The sequence below is a fragment of the Oreochromis aureus genome, linkage group 20, assembly GCF_013358895.1.
Source record: "Oreochromis aureus strain Israel breed Guangdong linkage group 20, ZZ_aureus, whole genome shotgun sequence".
NCBI classification, from domain to species: domain Eukaryota; kingdom Metazoa; phylum Chordata; class Actinopteri; order Cichliformes; family Cichlidae; genus Oreochromis; species Oreochromis aureus.
Genome location: NC_052961.1, coordinates 16468692 through 16494554, shown reverse-complemented (window position 1 = coordinate 16494554; position 25863 = coordinate 16468692). Strand labels below are relative to the sequence as shown.

General features: G+C 38.8%; 2 protein-coding genes across 3 annotated transcripts in view; one reads left to right on the top strand and one right to left on the bottom strand.

Moving 5' to 3' along the window:
* Positions 1–502: 502 nt before the first annotated feature.
* On the bottom strand, positions 503–21915 carry slc9a8 (solute carrier family 9 member 8). Of its 2 annotated transcripts, XM_031745481.2 has the most exons (17): positions 21762–21915; positions 21236–21655; positions 20641–20825; positions 19728–19808; positions 17873–17931; positions 13163–13246; positions 12611–12712; positions 12283–12317; positions 10106–10249; positions 6864–7005; positions 6657–6762; positions 6437–6553; positions 6266–6348; positions 6070–6181; positions 4520–4740; positions 3635–3781; positions 503–1290 (listed from the first exon to the last, which is right to left on the bottom strand). In XM_031745481.2, the coding sequence occupies exons 2-17, from the start codon at positions 21472–21474 to the stop codon at positions 1177–1179; spliced, it is 1971 nt and encodes a 656-aa protein (XP_031601341.1). In that variant the 5' UTR covers positions 21475–21655; positions 21762–21915; the 3' UTR covers positions 503–1176. The 2 variants fall into 2 exon arrangements, with proteins under 2 accessions (XP_031601341.1, XP_039460947.1); XM_039605013.1 differs by lacking the exon at positions 21236–21655 and having other exon boundaries at positions 21762–21914.
* Positions 21916–22462: 547 nt separating this feature from the next.
* b4galt5 (UDP-Gal:betaGlcNAc beta 1,4- galactosyltransferase, polypeptide 5) overlaps positions 22463–25863 on the top strand; it is a 31049-nt gene continuing 27648 nt past the window's right edge. Inside the window, exon 1 of the mRNA XM_031745460.2 lies at positions 22463–22968. Within this exon, the coding sequence (XP_031601320.2) occupies positions 22863–22968 (106 nt within the window). The 5' untranslated portion in view covers positions 22463–22862. The remainder of the gene's footprint in view (positions 22969–25863) is intronic.

The window sequence follows — 25863 nt, the reverse complement described above, 5'->3', positions numbered from 1 at the left end:
AAAGTGAAAATGTGTGAAACCGCTTACTTTACGCACCTAATTCACCTAATTCCCCAAAAAAAGAGTAATGCATTTAATTATTAACAGAATTTATTATAGATATATATATTTTTAATCATCTTGTGGTACTCACAGAGCTTGTATAAAAGCCATTATCCATAAACAGCACATAAATATTCTTCAAATAAATACAAAAAAAGAAGACATTACCATTGCCATCAGACATTCATTGGTGCCCATGATCAAAAGAAATACTTTGTGAACAACGTCCACTTTTAGACAGTCTAGTGACAGAAAACTTGCCCACAAATCAGCATAAACACATGGAAGTTAATTGTTTTTAGAACTAAGGTGTACATAGAAATGAAAGCAATTTCCAGTTTTTCAGAGCAATAATCATTCTCCTGGAACTCCTGGAGCTTTTAACTATTAGTTTTATCCCGCCTGCTAAACTAGTTTTAACTCTCTCCTGCATTTTTCTTTGTTGACCGGTAGTTGGACCTTTTTTTTTTTTTAATCTTGTATTGTATCAATATATGTGCTTAAAATTTACTCAGAATAATTATTGAACACAAATGTGGAGACTTGGAGAGAATTAAATCTAGTTAAATAGCTATTCAAACCTCTGGCAGTATACAAATAGATCCCACAGCGCCACTGTATTGTATCTTTCTCCTCACAATCATTAAAACTTCCAGTGTACTTTTAACTAAGCAAGGGCCAAATAGAATCGAGCCATACAAATGGGAAGAGATAAGGTGCTTTAGAACTGAACATTTCCATCACAGTATCACTTGAGGTTTCCCTTCAGATTGAAAGATTCATACATATAAAAAAAAACAAACAAACAAACAAACAAACAAACAAACAAACAAACAAAAAAAACCACACACACACAGGAAAAGTTTCTCAGAATCAGCAAAACTCCCTTCCTGCCCTTCAACAAGTCAATGGTGCATGCAATCAGATACCCTGCCAATTTCTTTAGAAAGTAACAACATGTTTTTTCTCATCCAGTTTTACAGTGTTAAATGTGAGTTTTACTCAGACTATGACTTGACACATTCCACACATTCCTGTGGGGGAAATGAAAAGTATGCTCATTTTCACAGACGGACACACAAACCACAGCCCAAGACACACAATGTCCATAAATTGCCTTCAAAGTGAAAGTGATCAGAGAAGTTCGGCTTCGTCTTCGTCGTCCTCAGAGCCCGACGGTCCTTGTCGAACTTCTTCGTACCACTTGTTGGTCAGAGTCTTCATTTGGATCCGGCCATGTAACAGGTCCTGTTAAAACACATCAGACACACAAAAATTTGGCCACATGTTAGAATGAACATGCACATACAGAAATGATCGCACAAAGATACTGAAAACTAGACAAAACAAAAGATATGGGAATCCAATGGCCCTGCAGTGAGATCCAACTTGGTAAAGAATCAGTGTTCAGCATTCAGTGTTTTTCTGTCACTTTGGTCCATTTCTTAGATGGAATTTGGCAACTTTTTTGCAGATGGTTGTGCCATTTTCTTACATTACGTAGTTCAGTTTGTGCCATGTTGGTCCTTCTTGCAATAGTCTTACAGCAAAAACATTTAGACGCTTGTTCACCACATAGTGAACTGCATGCAAAATGGTTGAACTAGTTGTCAGAATCTCTCAGACATATTTCTTGTATATTTCTATTAGATTATTGTTTCTGTGTCCAAACATGACAGTTTCATTTTGATACAAGAAACACAACCCTACATAACATCCCCCCGGAAAACTATAAATATAAATATAGGAATAAAGCCTTGGGCAGAAATGTTCATGCAGCCATCTTTACACATTTCCTGACAACACAGATTCTCATCCAAATCAAAACACCCATCCTCCCCTCGCAATATAGCGGGGAAAGAAACTTTAGGAATGCTGGACCAGCCTCTGCAAACTTCTGCAGCGATGCATTTCATTTGTTTTGTGCTTTAAATCAGTCTCACCTTTTTCTTTTACAATGAAGAATAACAGCAGGTTTCTTAATTTTTTACTTAACATGAAATATCTTATGTTTGCCCATAAGATATTATGTCCATCTATGTGCAACAGGAATTCAGGCAGAAATGCTAATTGGCTACTAGAAATCCTTCAGATACAAATTACCACAAATTTACAAAATTTCACATTTAACAACATTTAAGTATAACGGCATTTTCTGACTTACAGATACTTATATACTTATAGACAGTGCTCGACAACAAGGGTGGAGAAACCCTTGTTGGTCAGAGTCTTCATTTGGAAACGTTTCTTGTAACAAGACCTTCAAACACATCAGACAGAAAATTTGTCCCACTCCTGTTAGAGTGAAACTCTAAATCTTCAGATTTCTTGGCAACTCGAAGCTTCAGCCCCCTTCACAGATTTTAGATTTTTTACAGTACACGGTGTCATCTATTGGTCACTCAATCTGATGAAGTTGTCCTGCACAACTTCATCAGATTGAGCCCCACAGCATAATGTTTGCACCTCTGAATATGATCATACTCTTTACTTCCTCCAAACACAGTGGTTTGAGTTGGTGCCAAAGACCTCAATACTGGTTTCATCTAACCGCAGCGCTTTGTCTAAAGTTTTCTGAATCATTTAGACATTCACTGAAAAACCTAAGACAGGCTTGTACATGTGCCTTCTTGAGCCGTTTAGAGCTTGCAGGCACTGTAAGATTTCAGTCCATTACAGCATAGTGTGTTACCAAAGGTGTTCTGGTGTTCAACTGTCTTCAGATCATTAACAAGCTTTTCCCGTGTTGTTTTGGGCTGATCCACTACCTTTTTAATGATCACTGTCACCCCATGAGGCAGGATTTTACATGGCGCTCCAGACAAGGGCAATTGATGGTTATTTCATATTTCTTCCACTTTTGAATAATCACATAAAGGTTGCCACTTTGTCATCAAGCTTCTTTGTGATGGCAGATGAGCTTTATGCACTTAAAAAGTTGAGATCAGGCGCATGTGTAAGTGATCTATGTGGCACACAGACACAAAGCCAATCAGTGGGAGCCACTGTTCTAGCTTGATTTTAGGGGGTGAAAAACTTCTTTCCCTCACTATATAATGAAGATTTTTGATAATTACAGCCAGCACTTTGAGAACACATAAAAGGCCTTTTGTCTTGGTATCTGGTGCTGATATTGTGACTGGACAGATTATGTAATGAAACTTTATAAAGTTTGTGAGTGCTGCATGTAACTCACTCCCTCCAAACATGAAATCTGAACTTCGACACAGTGTCTTCTGTAAATCTGTTTATACTCAAGGTAAAATAAGTTGAACTGGACATTTATTTTTACTTATAAATGTTATTCCTCTCCATACTTTGCTTGTCCAAACAGCAATGGGTTTAAAATACATAATTCATGTTTTCTTCAAAGTCCCCTTCCTTCCATGTTACCAGTGTAAAAAACAAAGATAAAAAAAGGCCCAGGGTACTCAGTTATCCCTGAATAAATATATTATTATATTGTGAAATATATATTAATGGATAAATCACAATGACTGGGGACAAAGCATGATGACTGCAAAACAACCAAGTATTAACAAAGGATTGTGATCGTTGTGCCACACAAAAGATTTCCCCCCGATTGTCTTACCTCCTGTGTAAGCCTGCGAGTGAAGAAGGGGTTAAGGTACTTAGCATCCAGCCACATGAAGCCCTTTAGATCTTGCCTCTGGTAGATTTGAGCCTCATACTCCTCCTCTGTCAGTTCTGATAGATGCTCTGACTCAATGGTATTACCCTGTAGAGAAAGATGAGCACAGAGACTGGAGTCATATAAACAGATAATGCAATTAAATGAGAGGGGGCAACAACGCAAGGAGGAGAAAAAGATGAACGCATGAAAGAGTTCAAATGGCAGAAAAGCGGTGAGACTGGTGAGTCAAGATCACACACAGAAGGAACAAAGACGAGGGAGAAAGAGCAAAGGGACCAAAGAGTGAATTACATCAAAGCGGGCTGGAGACCCGTAAGGAAAAATGGGGATTTGATAGATCTCGCAGCTAGTACCTCAGGGGGTAACACTTAGCTTTGGAAGACATCAAACATGCAAATACTATACATGCAAGTCATGGAAACACACCACCATTAGCTTCAAATGACCTCAATAATAGGATCTACTTCAAAAGAATGACCCATTATATTGAGCTAGAGCTAATACAGTTAACTGAAATATTAAACACAAGAGCTTGGCCTCTAGTATCTGGGAAATTTTTATCAGTGCCACTGGTTAAGGTCTATTTGTGCCTGTCAGAGGTTTGGTGTTTTCAAGTGTGAATCTCTATGATAGCAGTCCATTCCTCCTCACTGATTCAGTGTCCTTCACACAAACTACAATCAACCCTTTGATGTTTTTCCCTCTGAAGCGAGCAGAAAGAGCCTGATGGCAGATGAGAGGATGGCACAGCTAGTACCAATGCAGACAACAAACTCTCTGTGTGCCCCCGTGTGCTAGAACCCCGGGTGCTTCATCCATTACCATCTTTTGTGTCTTGCTGAGATTGATGTCTTTCTTGTTTTTACGCCGTGACTGGCTATCCTCAATGTCCATGATACGGATGAGTGGCATGGTGCCACCCCCGAGGAAGAGGATGGTAAAGAGCACGATGATGATGGTGGTGGTGCCGATTAGCTGACGCTTCTCAATGGGTTCCAAGCCTAAATGAAGGCTCAAAGCATAGGGAATAGCACCTCGCAAACCTAGCCCAAAGAAAAAAAAAAAAATAGCAGAATGAATGGAAAAAACACAACATATAGCATAATGGCATTCACAAGAAATGGTTATTATATAAAGCTCAATATGTTTTGACTTTTTCCACATTTTGGTTTTAATGCACAAGGTATACAACAGGAGCACATCTCTGTTTAGCTAAATGACGTTGTTGTGTTCAAAAACAGTAGGAAAATGGTTGTCTGCTATATCAAAAACTAGAAGTTTAGACTTACTAAACAGGCACCATAGTGCAAAGTCTTTGCTTGAAAAGTTAGTGCACTTTTCTCGCTTTGAGTTTTACTGCTTCCGCCTTTATTTTTAATGACAGACTCAGACCTCCTCAGCATGATAGATAGCAACATAGCACAAATTTCTGGAGAGATTTTCTGACTAACTTTAGAGATGTTTTTTCAGATGCTCTTTGCTGTAGGGGTTGTGTTCCTCTAACTCTCTCTTTGAACTACCCCGACTGCATTCCACTACACTTGGGCAGCATGCTTGTTCTGGTCAGTTTTCAATTCTTCAGAAACTCTTTGCATAATTATCAGGATAAAATATTTTGCTGCTAAAGAGTCTTGAGACTGGAAGTCATCTTGTTAAGTAGTACTTTGTTACTCCTACAGGCACTTTTGATGCAGTCTACAAATTTCATCGTCCGATCTCACAGGAATCACAGGTTTATTCACTTTTGTTGTAGTGTCTACTAAACAAACAAACAAAGAACGCGTTAATATATAAAGTTGAAGCAAAATATTCATTTTATCTCCAAACACAGAATTCAGTGACTATATTAATCTTTGAATACAGAAAATGCTGCGTCAGAGATGCTTTTCTTTTTTCACAATTGTTGCAGTCACAAGAATTTCAGAAAATTTGACCTCTGACCTTGAGGTCGAGACCACTGAGAACCGAACTTTGATTTTTAGAAGGTACGGTATCAATTTGAAACTCATGCATTGCCTCGTTATCGCATTCACAAAACATGATGCATCTCACAGCGTACTGGGACACTAAGATTTACAAAGCCAAAAAAATATAATATGAATTCATTTTTATATTATAGAGCAGAGAAAAAGAAATCAGACATTCTTTTGATAAGGATAAGCTAAAATCAGTGAATTTTAGACATCAATGTTTTTTTCTCAAAAATATGATAAACGCAACTAATTTTCCAAAACAGTAGCAGAATAATACGAACTCTACTTTCATTTGCAGCCGGAGATGTGCACACTGTGTTAAGTGTAATGAGTGTGGTTTACACACCAATAAAAAGATGACTCCCTGTAATTAACGAAACACGAATCATGCCATCTTACCACTAAACCACATGATGAACATCATTTTGGGTGTGATCTTGTGGTCCCTGCAGAAGTTCAGCAAAAATGACAGAGGGAAGATGTTCACAGCACGGCCAACAAGAACCAGGACCTACAGAGAGAGAACAGCTGTCATTCCTGATAACCGTGGGAATAAGCAGAGAGATTAAAATGACATCAATAAAAGACAACTTACTATGCACCAGATTACAAATGATATTTCAAATTTATGAGGGAAGCTGAAGATGGAAAGGCCGAGGAACGCAAACACACACGTCTCTGGAGAAAGAAGTTAAGAAAGCAGTGAAAACGTCTGATAAAATGACAGCAAACGGTGAACTGGGATGCTAAGCGAGAATCTACTGACCACACATAAAGGCCACAGTGCGCAGTGTCTGCTGCATAAGGATCTGGGTGACAGGAGATAGGTTGTGATGGGTGTAGTGAGACATCACAATTCCCGCAAACAGGATAGACATTATTCCTGTAGGTAGAGAGAAACAGGTGGGAGATGGAGGTCAGAGGAAAAGTCAAACGTACAAAAATATTCATGTATTCATTATGTGAATGTGATTGTATTGACCCACCAGATAATTTGATTCCCTCTGCCAGTCCATAAGGAAGGTAGGCAAAGATGATCATCATCCCAAACTCCAGCGATGGCGTGTTCCTCAGGTCAAAGTGTTTCAGAAACTGATCAGTGAGTTAGGGAATTGAAATAAGGCCAGACAAGAAAATAAAATTCTCACACATATAAAGTACAAACACACGCAGGGAGAATGGCGGCTGGATACAAGAGCTGAGATGAGTCCAGTGAGGGTTCCCAGTGCAGCAGAACCAAAAAACATGTTAAGGAAATAACCCAGAGCTTGTAGAAAAGTCTCCCAGCCTGTTACCGTGGAGTTGTCTGAGCGGGAAAAGAAACCCTCCGCTGTGCTGAAAGACAAAAGAAATGACAAAAGTAACAAATTAAACCTTAATGTCAGTGTGATGCATTTAGTCTTGTAATATCTACATTGGACACTAGAGGGCAGAAACACTCCACCAAATTGGGAGCTACTGCAACCATTAAATTCCTGTTGGTTTAACTGAGATATTTGTACCATGCATTTCAATTTGTTTCTTTATTTATTTTTATCACAACAAGAAAACAAACAAACTGTAAGACAAAAGTTCCCAAACATTTACTGTGATCTGTGATTACCAAAAACACCAAAATCTCTTATAGAGAGTGACAAATGATTATCTTGTTGCTGGCACCAAAAATGTTGCATCTTTTGTATTTTATAAATATTAGTTTAGCTGGATTCAGAGTTTGAATCCTATTTATAATCACAATGTTTACTAACAACCTTCCAAGGTAAAGCATTAGCTTCTGCGTGGCTTTTGGAAATGGCTACGCGATTGCTTTCTAAGAAAACCACTTTGTTGGGTGCTAACAATAAACACACTGCCAGGGCTGCTCAGTCAGTCTATTTATTATTTATGCACTCATTTAGACTCCAGAGACACCCAGATACTTGAGATCACTTTGCAAATTTAGTCTGTAGTGAGTAGGAGAGATAAGGAAGCAATAAAGGGAGTACAGATATGGAAGCTAGCACAATGTGTGTGAACAGGAATCCCGAACACCGTTTCTGACAAACTTGTCTGTCAAGTTTCTGTCACCTGTCTGAGGTAGTCAGTAAGCAGATAACAGTAGAAACTAGATAAACGTTTCTGAGTAGCAGATATTCTAAAAAAAATCTAAAGGTGAGTCAAGACAAAGTTCAGTGACACTAGAAGTCTACAGACATCGCCGCTTTCAGCCTTCCAGCCACTGAGTTTCATCCTTTTTCCAATTTTGATGACAGGCTGCTCACATCCAGTAATTTAATGTCTATAAAAACAAAATATATTGCTATTTCTATCATCTTCAGTCTTACCCATAAAAGTAAAATGAGTAATCTGCAAAAACTAGATCAGGTTCAAAGGTTGGAAAATGCCTGACATCAAAATTTTAAGTCACCGGTGTGTTGGTGTGTTTAAGAGGTCTACCGCTCTCAAGCAAATAATTAAGCCTTGAGGACAGTATAAGTCAGCACATGAGCACATGACTATATGTTTTAATATAAAAAAATATCCCTCTCTCTGTCTTCGCTTTCACCTCATGTAACCTGGTCGAGGCAGGTGGCTGTCCTACCCGAGCTTGGTTCAAGAACGTTCTTCTTGTTAGAGTAGTTTTTTTCCCCACTATTGCAAACGTCAGTATTCAGTATAATCTGAGGTAGCAGGCTTTACAAATACATAAGCCCTGAGATCCTGAGTTGCGTGCTGTTATGAATCAAGTGCTGGAAACGTAGGCATGTCTCAGCTGACATATACATCAGTAGATCTTTACTGTGTTACTTAATGACGTATTTTGGACAGAGTTGCATAGTGGCAAACTGTATTGTAACTCTTGTGGTTGTCAGATCATGCTATTGTTTCCTGTTTTGTTCAAAGTGCAATAGTCCACCCAATTTAGAAAAGAGACAACACATGTAAGAGCATGTTGGTTATCACAAAGACGCCTCTTAGACTTTGTTCACCAAAAGATATCTAAAGGTCCCTTCTGAAGCATACTGTCAGTATTACCTGCTGGTGTCACTAATTTATACCCAGTTTGAAACATGCTTGTGAAAATTCTCGCAGTAATAATTGTATTATTACCTAATCTACCACCCATTCTCTCTCAAGACCCAATTCAGGGTTGTGCGGAGGAGCTAAAGCCTATCACAGTGGCCAGGATGAGAGGCAGGGTACACCTTGGCCAGGTTGCCAGTGTGTCCGAACATAAACATTACCTAATGTTTATGTTTATTTTGTCAACTTCATGGTTTTCTTGTAAATGAAACATCACTGTTTACTTTAAATGATCTCATTTCCTTTTCCTTCATTTTAAAATGAAGTCATTGGCTTTTGTTTCAAAATGGAAAAAAATGTTAAGCTTATTTTATCCACCAATAACATGATTGAATAAAATTAAACCGATCAGGAGAGCTGCAGTTCAGTAAGTGCTGTAATGGGCTAATATGATTTCAGCTAAAAGCAGGTACTGCTATTCTGATCCCTCTTTATAGCTAGTATTTGTTTACATTTTGTCTAACTGGTACCTGTAAAAGCAATCTGAATGAACTAATAGCAGTCTGTGCTTGTAACAAAGGTTGAATTACTTTGAAAACTGAAGAAATCCTATAAGTGTAGTACTTGTGATGTTCTGAAACATGTAATTTTTTGCTGATTTCTATGAGCACTTGGGGATCTTTATTTGTTGTTTTTTAACTGCCACAGTAAATGTCTATTACAGACCACAAAATGCCACAAGAAATATTTTATCCCCCACGTCTCTAGTTTAATGGACCTTAATGAGGTGATCACAGTAAAGCAAGTTGGACATACTAATATGTTTTCATATGAAATAATTTTTGCTATAATTACACATGGTGTCCAGTCAAGTGTTTTAAGACTTGAAACACTGACATTTCTGGAAATCATGCCAACCCATATTAGCTAGAAATAGTTTTAGTCTGAACAAACAGAAAAAGAGAGTTTTAGAAGCATCTATGTTCACTATTCGTCATACCTTGTGAAGCCCCTGCCTCATAGAACTTTTCAAGTAGAAAAACATTAAATCTTGACTAACTGTGGTTACTTCAACATGGATAAAGAACTACAGGCACTGCTGAACTTATCAATGCCAGCAGCAGCTATTGCTTTATCATGCTAGTAGTGCCTACATGCCAAGGAGGCAAACTTATTAAATGAACCTCATTCTGGACAGTGAACAATGTAAAAAGCTGTTTTAATATGAAAACAGAAGTTTGGACTTGGCCTCAGTTGCTGTTAGATTTTAAGACGCTATGTCGTGTTGTACATCTAACCCTTGCATAACATGTGCAGAGTGCAGACTCTTTGCATGCTGTCCTTAGGCCTGCTGTTTGTGAAAGACTGGGAAAATGTAAATGTGCCAGTGTGTGCAATGGAGAATATACAAGTCATGAAGGAGTGTCCTTACTTGGTGAGGACAATGGAGACAGCATCGTTGAGAATGCTTTCACCAAACACCAGCATATTAAGGACTGGGTCCACGTTGAGTGCATTGAATATGGCGATGGTAGCTACGGGGTCCACAGCTGAGATCAGTGAGCCAAAGGCAAAGCTACAGCAAAGTAGAAGGGAATGAGAAAGATTTACTTAATTCATACAAGAAATTAAGACACAAACACATATGGGCAGTAAAAGAGGAAAAACATTTGCAAAATAAATAAGAGGAAGCAGGAGACAAGAAATATGATTTTTACTTTCTCTGCAGTCAGAATGCATACAAAGTAGCACACTTTAGTATTAGGAAAATATAAAATTAAAAGATTAACAAAAGTTTCCTGAAAAAAAATTGAAAAAACAAAACAAAACGCAGTAACAGGTGCAAAAATGCAGTAATTAAGAAATGGAGAGGCTGTATTGGGACTTTCCATCAGAAATTCTACAGGGAGTGCAGAATTATTAGGCAAATGAGTATTTTGTCCACATCATCCTCTTCATGCATGTTGTCTTACTCCAAGCTGTATAGGCTCGAAAGCCTACTAGCAAGTAAGCATATTGGGTGATGTGCATCTCTGTAATGAGAAGGGGTGTGGTCTAATAACATCAACACCCTATATCAGGTGTGCATAATTATTAGGCAACTTCCTTTCCTTTGGCAAAATGGGTCAAAAGAAGGACTTTACAGACTCAGAAAAGTCAAAAATAGTGAGATATCTTGCAGAGGATGCAGCAGTCTTAAAATTGCAAAGCTTCTGAAGCGTGATCATCGAACAATCAAGCGTTTCATTCAAAATGGTCAACAGGGTCGCAAGAAAGCGTGTGGAAAAACCAAGGCGCAAAATAACTGCCCATGAACTGAGAAAAGTCAAGCGTGCAGCTGCCAAGATGCCACTTGCCACCAGTTTGGCCATATTTCAGAGCTGCAACATCACTGGAGTGCCCAAAAGCACAAGGTGTGCAATACTCAGAGACATGGCCAAGGTAAGAAAGGCTGAAAGACGACCACCACTGAACAAGACACACAAGCTGAAACGTCAAGACTGGGCCAAGAAATATCTCAAGACTGATTTTTCTAAGGTTTTATGGACTGATGAAATGAGAGTGAGTCTTGATGGGCCAGATGGATGGGCCCGTGGCTGGATTGGTAAAGGGCAGAGAGCTCCAGTCCGACTCAGGCGCCAGCAAGGTGGAGGTGGAGTACTGGTTTGGGCTGGTATCATCAAAGATGAGCTTGTGGGGCCTTTTCGGGTTGAGGATGGAGTCAAGCTCAACTCCCAGTCCTACTGCCAGTTTCTGGAAGACACCTTCTTCAAGCAGTGGTACAGGAAGAAGTCTGCATCCTTCAAGAAAAACATGATTTTCATGCAAGACAATGCTCCATCACACGCGTCCAAGTACTCCACAGCGTGGCTGGCAAGAAAGGGTATAAAAGAAGAAAAACTAATGACATGGCCTCCTTGTTCACCTGATCTGAACCCCATTGAGAACCTGTGGTCCATCATCAAATGTGAGATTTACAAAGAGGGAAAACAGTACACCTCTCTGAACAGTGTCTGGGAGGCTGTGGTTGCTGCTGCACGCAATGTTGATGGTGAACAGATCAAAACGCTATGTAGCCTACATTCTAAAAATTCCCCCAAATGTAAATGCCTTTAAGTCATTTCTGAGAAATTCATTCAAATACAAATAAAATACACAGGCAAAAGTACTGCCGGAATGTGCTAGTTGCTAGAAAAAACACATGGGTGTGGAGTAACATACTGTGTTTGTACTGGTTATGTCTGTGGTAGGTGGATTATCCTGTTACTTGGAACTCCTAAAAGACAAACCCTTCAGATGCAGAGGGCACAGTTCAAACTAAGTAGGCAGAGGGTGTTATTAAGAATAGAGAAAAAAAAAAAAAGAAAACCACTAGTGAGTAAGTTTTGACCTTTTGTGGCTCAAGTAAAAATGGTAAATTCCAAGAGTTCAGTTCTCCACACTAGCAGAAAATGATCTCAGCTCATCTGTATGTGATTTCATCAGTGAAATGCATGTTTAGTCCAAGACTAGGCTTAACACTTGTCGGTCTTATCTGACACAGAAAAATTCTATCACAATGAAGTAAGAAAGCTAGCTCACAGTAAATTCTTAGAAAAAAAATCTCACCTATCAGTCATGGTCATCTTATAGATGACATCAGCCTGTGAGGAGGGTTATCATAAAACAAAACAAAAAAAACAGATTGTTAAGGTGCAAGAAGACCATCTGATTACGTCGATATCAGCAGAGTGTTACAGATTTGTACAATAAGGGGAAGTGATAATGGCGATGAGGCGATAATTTATTTGTGAGCATATCCCATTAAATATTTCCGGTACAAACAAAACCCTGACAGAACATTGGAAATATTTAACATGAGGTCACATATTCTTTAACTGAATGAGGTCTGTGTGTCACGGACCAGTGTTGATTACTAGATTAGTAGAAACATCACCTGGCCAAGGAAATAGATGCCTCCTCCAACTATGAAGGCAGAGATAGCTGTGCCGATCACAGCAAAGAGGGTAATGGAACCAATGTTCTGGAAGAAGTTACCCTGAAGACACGAGAACACGCAGGTTAAGTATTAGATATCGCCAGCATAAAAAATTATAGCATAATTTCACAGAGTGTTGTAAAAAACTAAAAAGACTGTGACATTTTAGTTGTTTGGAAAAAAATGAAGCTAGTTAATAATATTATAAATATATTCCATATAAACTAAAAACAAAGGGAGCAAAACTCAATTATCAAAACAGAAAACACAAACAGGTGATCTGCTTAAACCTCCTGCTGCTTTTGAATGATTTGTAGTTACTGCATTTGTAAATGTAACACACATAATAAAAAAAGGCTTCAGCTTATTACTGGGTTTCTCAGACTTTTGGTCTCATGAGTCTTATTTCCTCATGCCTAAAGGTCGGTTTTGTCCTTTATAAATATACGTGGTGGCTCTAAGAACACAAGGGTGTTGGTTGTGTAAATTGAGCTTCATACACACAAGTACCTTATGTAAAGAGTATCCAGATTCAAAGATGATTGGTGGCAGAAGCAAAAGGAAGAACATGTTGGGTCTGAACATTTCCTCCTCCTTTTAGAAAAAGAAAAAACAAAACATTTTATTGCTAAATAAACTGCAGCAGAGAGGCAACAAAATACTGCCTTTGACCTTGGTTTAGAGCTGCAACTGGCCAATAGTAACAAACTGATGAGGTACAAGTACAATTGCAAGTGTCTTTACTGTAAAGTGAGACATGTGCAAACATTGAGTCATAGTTTCAAATGTAAAGAAACGATTTGAAAACGTTAAAGGGAAATGTAACTGGTGCTATTCAAAGAAAAACAGCACTTAAATAATTTGGACTGTTTTTACACATTTGGCACTGTTAATCTAAACAGGAATCCTTAGCAATACTGTTGAATATGTTAATGCAATAAGTATGTACATGCCAGTAAATGATAAAACACTAACTTGTGGTTACACATTCAACAAACACTCCACATTATTCATCTGACACATGAAAGCCGGTTCAGTGACCATCAGCTGACCTAATGAGTCATGGGGGAGGGGAAAGGGTGAGGTGGAGGGGGGCTGCCTGAGCTGTTATAGTTACAGCTCCTTATCTGACAAAACAAATTTGGATGTCGACTCCTCAACAACGAGCACGCACACACACACACACACACACACACACACACACACACACACACACACACAACAGGTATTTGTCTAGGGACCGCCTGCCCTGCCTTCCTATTAGGCAACTCACCATTCTATTAGAAGCCTTTCAACACGTTCACTTCAACATGCTGTAAACAGACATATAAGCTCCCAAATGTGCTTTTTATCTGTGAGCTCATCATTCATACAAACAAGAATATACACACAACACACACACACACACACACACACACACACACACACACACACACAGGGACCTTGGCTCTCTGATTATTTCAGCAAAATAATGCAATCTTTGTTGCTTCTCAGCTAAATGGGCCAGCCTCCAAGATCAGGCACAGGCATCATGTGCCCATGCCTTACGCTCTAGCTGCCAATGTGTCTGTGCATCATGCACCGTGTGCTCTTGTGTTAGCTAAGTGTGTTTGGACGGGTGTGTTCTTGCCATAATCAATCTTAATAATACAAAAGTCAACACACAGTATGCATTAATAAATGTTCATGCACAAGTTAGCATGAACATGCACAAGTTAGCGGTTGACACGGCAGTTGTTTCTGTTAGAAAGTTTGAAAAAGGCAGGGCCATATTTACACCACCCAGTCAACAATCTCCCCCTTTGTATTATGAAAGCCTGTCATGACAGCTGGTTGAGCCTGAATTTCAATCCCAACAACCCCAGGAGCAGATGGACGTTTAGACAGTTATTGCCACATTTGATGTGGCTTTCCTGAAAAGTATTGCAACTCTGGCAACGTCTGACTGTTTAATTAGATCCGGAACTTTTTTCTCACATACACAATCCCAATCCACAATCCTCCAATTTACTATTTGAGACACTATTTTTATAGAATTTGATATAAAACATTAAGTAGTTAATAAAAAGGTTTAAGAACTGTTAGGGGTAGTATATTTTAATCAAAAATATGCTGGCAAAACTTCTTGCATATTCTTCTGCTTTTAGGTATTTATTTTTTCCCTTTCTAAGTAATTATTTAGAATTGAAAGAGTATAACTGGAGTGATATAAGATGAGACAGAACCACAAAAAAAAAAAATAAACCAAATGTGTGGGTGCAGGAGCAGTCATTTTAGTTCAGATGGTAAATTTCTCAATATCAACAAAACCATGGCTACAAGCACAGAGGGTCAAGCATTGAGGACAGCCTGCGGAGGATGTACTGTATGCTTTTGCTAAAAGGCTATGCCCTTGCCTACTTTGTTTTTCCATTACATTCAAATTTCAGGAAAAGTAGACCAACTCTTGCTTCCAGGTTACCAGTTTCTCTCGACATTTAGGTCAAGCAGCAGTCTTCAGGCCAGGTGCTCAGGAATGAATATTAACACCAGAGACACATGAAAGTATGCCATGCGTGCACTGCAACCTGACATCTACCACTGTACTCCCGAGGCATCAATGCACGTGTTTCTTTAATTCAAATAAAAATGCCTACTGGGAGGACTGAACAAGTGCACATTGTTTTTTCTCTACACATACCTCAAAAGATTCTCATTAATTTACAGATAAGAGACTGGCTAAAAATTGAGTGCAATAAATGATATTTATCAATTAATAAAACAATTAAATAAATTGTTAAATAAAACAGTCTAAAGGAGAAATAATTGTTCTTTAGAATTTTGGGGCAAACAACTGTTGTTGGGCATTACATTTACAAAGCACTAGACTTTAGGCAAGATAGCACTGTAGTGACCTCCTGAAACTATGGAGAAAGTTATGGACTGATGAGGAGTAATGAGATTACAGAAGCACTGGTATTAGTGGACATCACAGAAATCTGTTGTAAGAGAAGGAAAGATGAAATGGATAAAACCAGAAAGCTGACGATGGGTATACTCTGGAGAAGAGCTGATACAGAGGTTGAACTAAATGAGAAAAGATGAATGCCAAAGATGAAGAGAACACAGTTAAAAGAGAGTTGAGAGATAACAAAAAATATGAGTGCAGATGTTGAAGAGACCTTCATTTATAGTACAGGGTCCCTGGAGGCTTGATTTTGACAACCGGTGAAATCACCACATTAAAAAAAAAAAAAAGCACAAAAAAGCCCCTAAAACCACAATTAAAACTTCTCTCATTCTGTCGCTCTCTCTCTCCGTGGCGTGGGAGACATCTATTAAAATATGTGCAGCCCTTTGGGGCTAAAAAACACCACTGCTCCCACAGAAGCAAAGTGACAAGCCCGGATAGGACAATACAGAAAAGCTTAAACAGAGAGAGAGGTCTTGTTTGGAGTACAAATATTCTTGTTTATCTCTCTCTCCTTTGGCAATGAGACAAATTTCTACTATTGTAATACTTAATACCAGCATCCTACTTCCGCAATCTGTGTCAGAACACATGGGAGAGACGGGCGGATAAAGGTAAGTATAAGGGAAAAGCAGAGAGGCTTTCCCTGCATGTGCTAGAAAAATGAATACAGGAAAAGGCTCTCTTTGTATGGTGGGTTGTAGTAAGTGCACTGAAGATAGAAAGCTCAGTTGTCAAAAGCAAAGACAGCAGATTGGTGGTAAAAAGGAAAGAGCAAATCGAGCAATAACAGGATGCTGCTGCCTGAGGGAGTTGTACACCCTTCAGGCAGGGTATAGGGCAGTCCTCCAGGCTGGCAAGATTAACCAAGTGGGCCAGCTGTAGAAATGTTCTAGTTGGATGAGGTGGCGCCAGCCTTACAGGCAGCTACCAAAAGACATTGATCAGGGAGAATAGATCCCTTTAATTAACTCTAAAAATAAAACACAAACCTACAAACAAAGGTACAATTTCAAAACAGCTGCAATTAAAAGTAAACAATAAAAAAAAGCCTGCTTACAGAAGCCCAGTTCTGCCACTGGCAATCTTACTTCAAACTGGTTTCATTGTGCTTCATGGAAGCTTTTTAAAAACAAATAGGTCAGACATAATTCATTTGCATTGTGTCCTAGGTCTTTTCAGGTCTCAAATGGGCTATAAACCACTTAGCATATCCATGCTCCTGCAGAGAAGCAGCTGCAAGCCATAGTGTAATTCATATTACTTTACTACTATTGAAGTCACTGCCGCCTAGACATAGACAGGAAAGCAGGCTTGTTTGCTACAACTTAAACACAAATAAAGACATAGAGCAGTCTAGAGATTCACAGGACTGGGGCAATGTGTGGAAAGGGGCTCCAGGGGCTCTGGTTACTAATGTAGATGACTCAGCAATACCCTGGGGCCTCCAAGCTTAAAAGACAATGGGACCCTGTGTGCAAGAAACATTGACATAACCTGTCCTCTTTTCCTGTCTCCCTTTCACTCTGCATATCCTTCCCTGTCTACCGCTCCTGTTCACTTGTTTTCTAACTCACTTGCAGAGAACAGGGAATGCTAATTAAAGGGTCCGAGAACTGCAGGGGGAAAAAGGCTTGTGGGGGGGGGGATACCAAGCACAAGAATGGTGCATGTCACAGGTCGATAACAAAGTTTGCATGATATGAATTATGAGATTTGTGACAACAGGAACCAGGAAATTAATGAATGAGTGAAGAAAGAAATACGATGCAAAGATGAAAAACCAAAACAGATGTTTTGGGCAGGCGTGGGAAGGGATTTTCTGGGGAATTTGTTGCATGAAAAGTTACTACAAGTTACAAGACTGTGCATTACGTAGGAATGCAGCTACACTAAATATGATCAATCACTGTATCTATCCAAAGTATAAAATGGGCAAAGGTTTTAGAGAATACTTGTGTATATTGTTTGTGCGTTTATGGGAATGTAATTATTTTACTCCATGCTAAGAAAATTAAGCAAAATTAAGAACCACAAATTTTGAATCTGAGAGCAGTGAGTGTAGTGTGGAGACAAGAAAGGTTGCTATGGGTTAAGCTGTGGACATGCACTGCATATATGTATTTGTTTGTGTGCTTGCGGTGTAGAAGAATGTGATTATTTTACCTAATGCTAAAGTAATCAAAACCAAAAAAATACATTTTAAATTTGGACCAAGTGCAGTGCTGACAGAAGAAAAAGAACCATGTTGAAACCCAGTAAAACTATACCTTCCAGTTGGCCAGTTCCTGGAACTCAATGATCTTAATGAAGCCTCCCATTAGAATCCCTGGAAAGAGTAAGGAAACACCAGTGTTTGAAAAAAAAAAGTTTACTACTTAATTTCATGAAAATCACGCAACACATGCTATTTTAGTGGTTGACAGTAAATACCTCATAAATGTCATCATAGTTCAAATATAACTTGTTTAAAAAAAGCTACTGTTATACTTTTGTCTTTGAGAACATCCTGCTGGGGCTTCAGTTCTCGACACAACCCAGCAGAGCATTAATTAGAAGGGTGATGAAACACAAAGCTTTGTATAGAGCCGAGAAAAGGAGATAGATAAGATGAAGACAGAAATTAAACACAAGCCTCAAAGCTGTGTGTAAGTTCTAGATATAGTGGCAGATGGAGAGTGATAGTGCAGAGGAAGACATACAAAGAATAGATGGGAAAAAGGAACTGATGAGGAAGGAAAAGCAGTCTTTTCTGATTTGTAAGCAGTGTGTTATCGCTCTTCAGCAGAGTCCCCTGTGACGAGGCCTGTCTTATATGCAGCAAGCAGGTCTTGCAAAAGCACAAGGCCTTCAGGGTCAAGACAGACGAGTGTCACTGAATTATAGTGAGTGTAACTGCACAGGCATGTAAAGAGGAAGCTGGTGGAGAGAATTAGAAAGAGAATTAACCTAAATCGACCGCACAGAGGAAGCAAAGCTGCACCTCAGGAGAAAAATTAAATACATCTTGTTTTTGTTTTTTTTTAATTAATAAGTACTTCTTAAATATTGAATAAGGCTGCAAATCGCACCAATGAGTTAGTGTTTGCTCATCTTAAATCACACAGACAACCTAAAGAAAAACGATTTTCCTTAGGTCGTCTACCCTTTCTTTCATTTTGTCGCATAACACAGATGAAAACTGAGTCTGTGTGTGTGTATAGAATATATGACTAATATATGAAGTCTTGTGAAAAACTAATTACCCCAGCCACAGGATCTGGGTACCTTGCTGTTGTGGAGTCAACCATGAACTCCTCTGTATACCAAAGTATTTTTGCTTTAAATATGTGGCTATCTGTGTGAAAGTTAAAGGTTGGAAAAATTGGGTCATGCAACAGGACTGAATGGCTGAAAAAAGAAAAAAAGAAAAAAAAGAATCAAGGTGCTGCAATGGCCCAATCAAAGTTCAGATGTCAACCTGATTGAAATCCTTAACAGAGCTGTGCGTGAAGAAATTCCAGCAAAATTCAATGAACTGAAGCAACGTTGTAAAGAAATTCCTCCACAATGCTGTGAGAGACTGTTCATTTATACAAAAATCAATTACTTCAAAGTTTTTGCTGGAAAGGTTCTTCTACAAGCTACTGATTCATGTTTTTAACAAGAATGCAAAGACATCTTAATGTTTAAAACAATCCATATGCTTTGGTGCAATTCATCCACTGTCTGAAATAAGCCATTTCTGCTCTTCTGCCTTTAAGGCCACACTCATTTGAAGGAAAATCCTCGCAAACAGAAGGTTCAAACATTAGATAGTTGAGGCTGCTCTGCAATGAGCTCTTAATATCAGATTGAGGATTACCCTCTTTGACATAATAAAGTTCCTTACAGAAAGTTCATTGTAAAATGTTAAAAACTGGTGATTCAGATAAGTCTGAAGCCTAAGCTTTTTATCTAAATTAAATGGAAATATGTTGACATAATTGAATTTTTTTTGTGAACGTCCATTAATCTAAATATAAATATGACAGATAACAAGAAATAAAATTCTGCTTTAATTACTTGGACAAATACACTTATGATCTTAGAATTTTAGTATGATGCCAAATGCAATTACAAATTTAATACATAAGCAGTACTTACCTAAGGACACAACAGCCACACTCTCTGGAAGAAAATGCAGCTTGAACTTGATGAGCAGGTGCACCAATATGATGCAAATACCTGGGGGCGAGTGTGAAGAGAAACATACATCCATGTTAATAAAAGCACACAATCTCCCAAATATTACAATATTTTCATCTTTTCGCAAGCTGCCTTCCTTCCAATAACCAAGTACACAGGGATGTCAATGAGAGATGAAGAGTAACATTGAGCTCCAATTAAATTTTTTAATTAAATTTCATTTCTTGAACACTGAATCCAGGAGATTTACTGATTAGATCTAAATTATTTGTCATAGGGGAGATGCTGAATTAAGGCGAAATTCATTCATGCAGCAATGAAATAAAAGGCAACTTTACAATATATACAACTATGTGGTTTCTAAACTGCTCTTTGAGATGATTTTTCCATTTTCATAGTTTAGAAAACATTTTTTTTCCATATGCTTCTTTAAATCAATGAAATGTTTTCTTAGTTTACAACTAAAACTGCATGCTTTTACAGTGTAAATCAGTCTAAATACTAAGTACATGCGTCATTTATGATAGTATCTTGGTTTATGATCTGACAGCAAGATAGTGGACTAATGTGCATAATGGCTACTTTAGGTGGTACTTCATGGACATTCAGTGTGTAACCACATCCTTCTCTATATGCACTGGTATCATCCTAGATCACTATCTACAAACTTGATTTAATAAAACACTAAATTGGTCCTCCATTATTATGAGTACGGGATAAAATATGCATGCTTTGTTAACCACAAGAGGCATATTTCCTGCTGTAAAACAATTTACTTCTTTTGGTCTATCCTGTTTGCTCAGACAAACAGTGATCCTGTACAGACAATATGGAGTCATACTTATTCGGTGATGGGTGAAAACACACTAACCAATAACAAGCAGGCTGAAGAATATGGTCATCCCGCTGGACTGTTCTTCTTCTTGGGCCTTAACCCCTGTCTGCACTGGGAGAATGGGCTTGACTGTTGGGGGTGCCGGGGTAGTTGGCTTGACAGTAGTTGTTGTTGAGTGAAGGGTGTCATTGCTGTAGTTGTCGGTGGTGTCATTGGACTTACTGCAAGGTGACAGACAAGAGATTAGATTCAGAGGTGACTATGTCAGCTATCTCAATAAGGCTCAGTTATGTCTTGCATTGAAATAGCCTAAATCAAAATGCCATCTAAGTTTAAGTTAAGCAAAGCTGAATGGAGCACAGAAAAACATTTTATCTATTTACCCAGTTTAAACACATGGAATGCAGATTTTGTTTTGATGGAATTATGTTTGTCTATGTATTTTTGTACTTGTGATATTAGAAAGTATAAATATTTATTTGGCTTCCATACAAAAAACAAAATTAATTTGGCTTGTACCGTGTATTCGTTACTGATAATATATTAACATCACTGAAATTATTTCTGGCTAGGTACAATATGCCAAATGAATCCAGAGAGAGTAGTGAAATTAGTTTTTGACGTCTCTGACCTGAGCGATGACCCATCCTTCTGTAACTCGTTTGAATCGAGGTTCAAACCATGTTCTTTTTCATGGTTTTCTACTGTCTGCCCTTCTTCGGCTATAATATTGTCCTGTTGTTTCACATTTCCTCCATCGTCATCTCTCTCATGCAAGGACAGTGAGTTTTCCCTCTCTGCTCGCTCTGACACACACAAACTTATGAACAACAGCAAAAAGGACAAGGCTTTAACACTAACGCCTCTCATCCTCAACCGACTTTTTTAAAACACCAAAGCTACGTTTTGTAATTTAAAAAAGTAAAAAAAAAAAAGACCGTCTGTTTCACGTCGACAGCTCCATGTATCTGTTGACATTACGACTCTACTTCCGGGTAAAGCTTTTTCTGGGAGTTGTAGTTTTTCTAGTTACTGTGCAAGGTGGCATAAACTAAGAGTAAGGGAAAAATCAAAAGTTGTTGATGTGGTTTTAGTTTAAAAAGATAGATAGATATAGATATTGGTCAGTGAATAATCCAACTTTCATGTGTACATACCAAATGTTGGCGTTTACAATTCTTGTATTTTCACTTTCCCATGAGCCATTGTAATCTCACGTCAACCGTCTTCTTGGTGCCTCGTGGGTATTGTAGTTTTATTGTGGCTCGCGCTGTCTGCGAAGTACCAGATGTGTATTACATAACACTAAAACACCTTCCACCTTGTACTGAGTGATATAAGATGCCTGCGAAGATTCTGCAATATATAGTGTAAAGTAAAAAGAATTTAAAAATTTAAAAGGTCTGCCCAAATACGTAATAGAGGTCTGTGTTTTAAATGGACAGATTTTAGGGCTTCTAAGTTACAAATAGTCTTGTATTTATATCCAAACTGTGGTCACAGTATACTCATGGAAGGAGGGACTGGACAGCCAGCGTTTACCCGAACATACATCCCCTAAGATTTTTTTTTTAAATCCCAATATTGCTAATAAACAAGCCAACAGTTACAAGATATTAGCTCAAGTAGTGCTGTGAAAAGCTCTTTAACCATTACGCCATAACGTCTACAACGTCTATTGAAGCGGGCATCTTATTCGAAATTTTGCTAGCCGGTGTTACGTCGTTAAACGTCGAGCTCGTATATGTTTGCTAGGCCTGAGCTGAGCTGCTGTGAACGCCCACTTCAGCTACTGCTGCTTTTTTCCTTTTTTTTTTTTTTTTTTTTTTTTTGCGGAGGGACAGTTCCATTCATAGGGCTGGGCAGGCGAGGCAAGGCAAAACGCAGGAGCGGCAACACCATCGGCGACTACTGTGGAACCCAGATGATGGTCTTACACTGAGTATATCAGGCCAGTTCAAAGTGTGCTGCCGGTATCAGACCTTTTGTCATCGGACCCGCCGCGAACCTAAACCAAAAAAGTAATGGAATTTAAGTGCATTTCCTGAATATTGGTGGTCCTATACTCGACCTGCCGCGGAAATAGACGGACTTCCTAGACGCCTGGCTCTCCCCTGCCGCAGCCCTACCACTCCACTCGGCTCATTTAACACACACCGCCACCGGACTACTGGCTCTGGCATCTGGATACATCGAAACGGGTCTGCCATCGTTTTAGAAACGCGAACGTGCCTGTGTGTGCTTCTGTTGCCTGTATAATGCCGACACATTTGCGGTTCCGGAGAAGGTCATTCCTTGGGCTTTTATTCCTTTTTACACTGTCCACCTCGGCACTATATTTCATCTACTCCGCCCCCGGAATCGGTAAGTCAAGTCAAATTGATGAATTTATTACAAAAATTATTGGTGATGAGGATGTAGTGAGGTTGTTTGTATGGGCTGTTAGGTCATGTGTGACAGCTCGGCTGAGAAAAGACGTTGCCATGCGCCTGTACTCATCTCCCAATCTATGATGATGATGATGTCCATCTGGGATGCTGGAGTTCAGTCTATAATATCCATGTACCTGGACACTATAATAATAGTATCACTGATGAGCGTGGCTATTATATTCATGCCGATGTTAGCAGGCCTAACGGCTATGATTATACTGCTCATCGTAACGTCAGGCAGCACAGAACAAAATGTGGTATTCTGGCCCTCATTTCAGATACCCTGATGTCACTGATAGACTTATCAACGCCGAATCATATGAATTTTACAGTTCTCTCCCTCTCTATCTCTCTTTGATATACTTTATGAATCTTGGATACATGAGCCTTAATGACATCTGCGGTGTCAACCTGAGCATAGGGATCACTTACAAGCGAGTCATTCCTGGATCATATGCCGCCTGTTAGTCACATGCAATTGTGTAATATCACATGTCCTGAATACCTCCTATAATTAATTCATTAACGTTTCTCATCATCTCCACCCTTCTCCTGTTCTTTTACTCTCTGTTTGCGTTACTGAGTGTGTGTGTGTGTGGACATCCCCGTCACCTCAGCATCTCGAACATCCTTATTTTAGGGCCTTGTAGCTTCAGCCGTGGCCCATTCATCCTATCAGCCTGGACAACTAGGTATGCTATTTTGGACTAACAGCTACCCAATTTTAGCTCATTCTTCCGCGCTTATCTTGATATACACCTAATAAAATGTGGACTTTTACCTCCGCTTATAATAAGTTTCCACTAATTACCTTTAAGAACATTGACGACCCTTGATATTCACCTAATAAAATATGGACCTTGCCTCCAATTGTTCCGCTGACTAGATTTAAGAACGCTGACAGATACGATAAGAAGCACTTATTGTCACTGTTTACTGGGATGCAGTGACATTACAAAACACATGGCATACATCCATACATAGGCTATGCCCAATCACACACGATCATTTTCAGCCTGTCACAGAACCATATAGCATAAGGAAAAAAAACAAAACAGAAAAAGGCAGGCTATAATAGGACGTTTTGGTGTTTAATATGTAAATAAGGAGCAAAAGCATGGTTTTGAATATTGATCTATTTTTAGACGAGGAGAAAAGGAAAGTTAACAGATATTTTTGAGGAAGTCAAGATTGCAGTTAAAAGTGCTTAAAAGTTAGAAGTACTTTGATGCTTTGCTATTTACTGAGTGGATGTCCTGTTTGGGTTAACTGTGCTGGTAGTTAAAGTCAGGCTCTCTTAGTGAAATGGTAACTGCTTGTTTTAGTTCTATTCTTAGATGTCACAAATCATCAATCTGAGCCAAAATAAACCAAGAGATTGTTTGTCTGAAGAACAGCTTCTTTCCTCTCGTTTCTCCATGTTTGAATAAAATAGCAAGACAATTACTTTTTCCACCCTCCCACCACTATCACTACCACCACCACAATAAAAAAAGAGGATGACATAGAATGTAGTGGACTTTTGCCTTTGCTTATTATAAGTTTCCACTAATTAGCTTTTGATGAAACACTGATATTCACCTAATAAAATATGGACTTTGCCTCCAATTGTTCCGGTAACTAGATTTAAGAACGCCGACAAAGACGTCACTGTGTACAGGGATGCAGCAACATTACAAAACACATTGTTGCGAAGGTATGGATGCATGCAGTCATGCACATGATAACTTTCACAAAACTATACAGCAAAAAAAAAGAAGAAAAAACAAACAAAGCAGGATGAGATAAGGTGTTTGCATGTTTAATGTGTAAAGGAGCAACAGCATGGTTATGCATGCATAAATAATTTCCACATGGTACATAATTACCCCCCCCACACACACACACACACACACACACACACACACACACACACACACACACATACACACACACACAAAGATGACATTCATGTGATCTAACTGTAGCCTTTCTAAAACATCAAAGAAAAAGCTTTTACTTCTTCCTCATCTAAATGGATATTGATCTATTCACGCTTTTTACCAGCTTTGGGCACCTTAATCAATAATCAAATCAATTCTCATATGGAGAAAACATTGCTGACAGGAATAGCCTGTGTTGGGTCTGAGTAACAGAGACCAATGATTTCTCTAAATGTGAAAATTCTTCATTTAGTTGACTATTTTCCAGCTCGAGCATTGATGGTGTCTGGTAACTGACGGAGAGGTGCACATGCCTGTATTCTTCTTCCTAGGTGTCAGCTATTGTGTGGCTGCAATGGTCACATAGATTAATGGGTTTGGTTTAGAGGCAGAACAAGAACCAGAAGCGCCAGTCTATTAATTATAGATGGTAACCAGGAAAACAAGGCAGCTTTGCTGCTGTTACTAAAAGCCTCACTTTAGTCTTTTACACTTGGGGAGCCTGGGTGAGCTCTGGCAGCAGACCTTAACTGAAGGTTTGTCAATGGTGCTTAAAAAGGGAGTGGTTTTGTTCTTTATTTTTAACCATATGTTGTGATCTTTTATCTTTTATTCACTGGCAGTGATATTGATTCAGAGACATAAGCAGAAGTTTCACATTCTGTGGTCAGTGATGCATCAGTGAGCTGGTAGCATGTCTCACAGACACACAGAAGTATAAATTGAATATCTGAAACAATGGCACAATGATACAGTTCGATTGAAGTTTCCCCAACAGGATACATCATTTTGAATGGCTTTAATCTCTTGGACCTACGTGCCTACCTAAAATAAGTTCATAATAATGATACAGACAAGTTGAATGATAAATCAACAATCAGACATACAAAATGCTGTTACCTGCT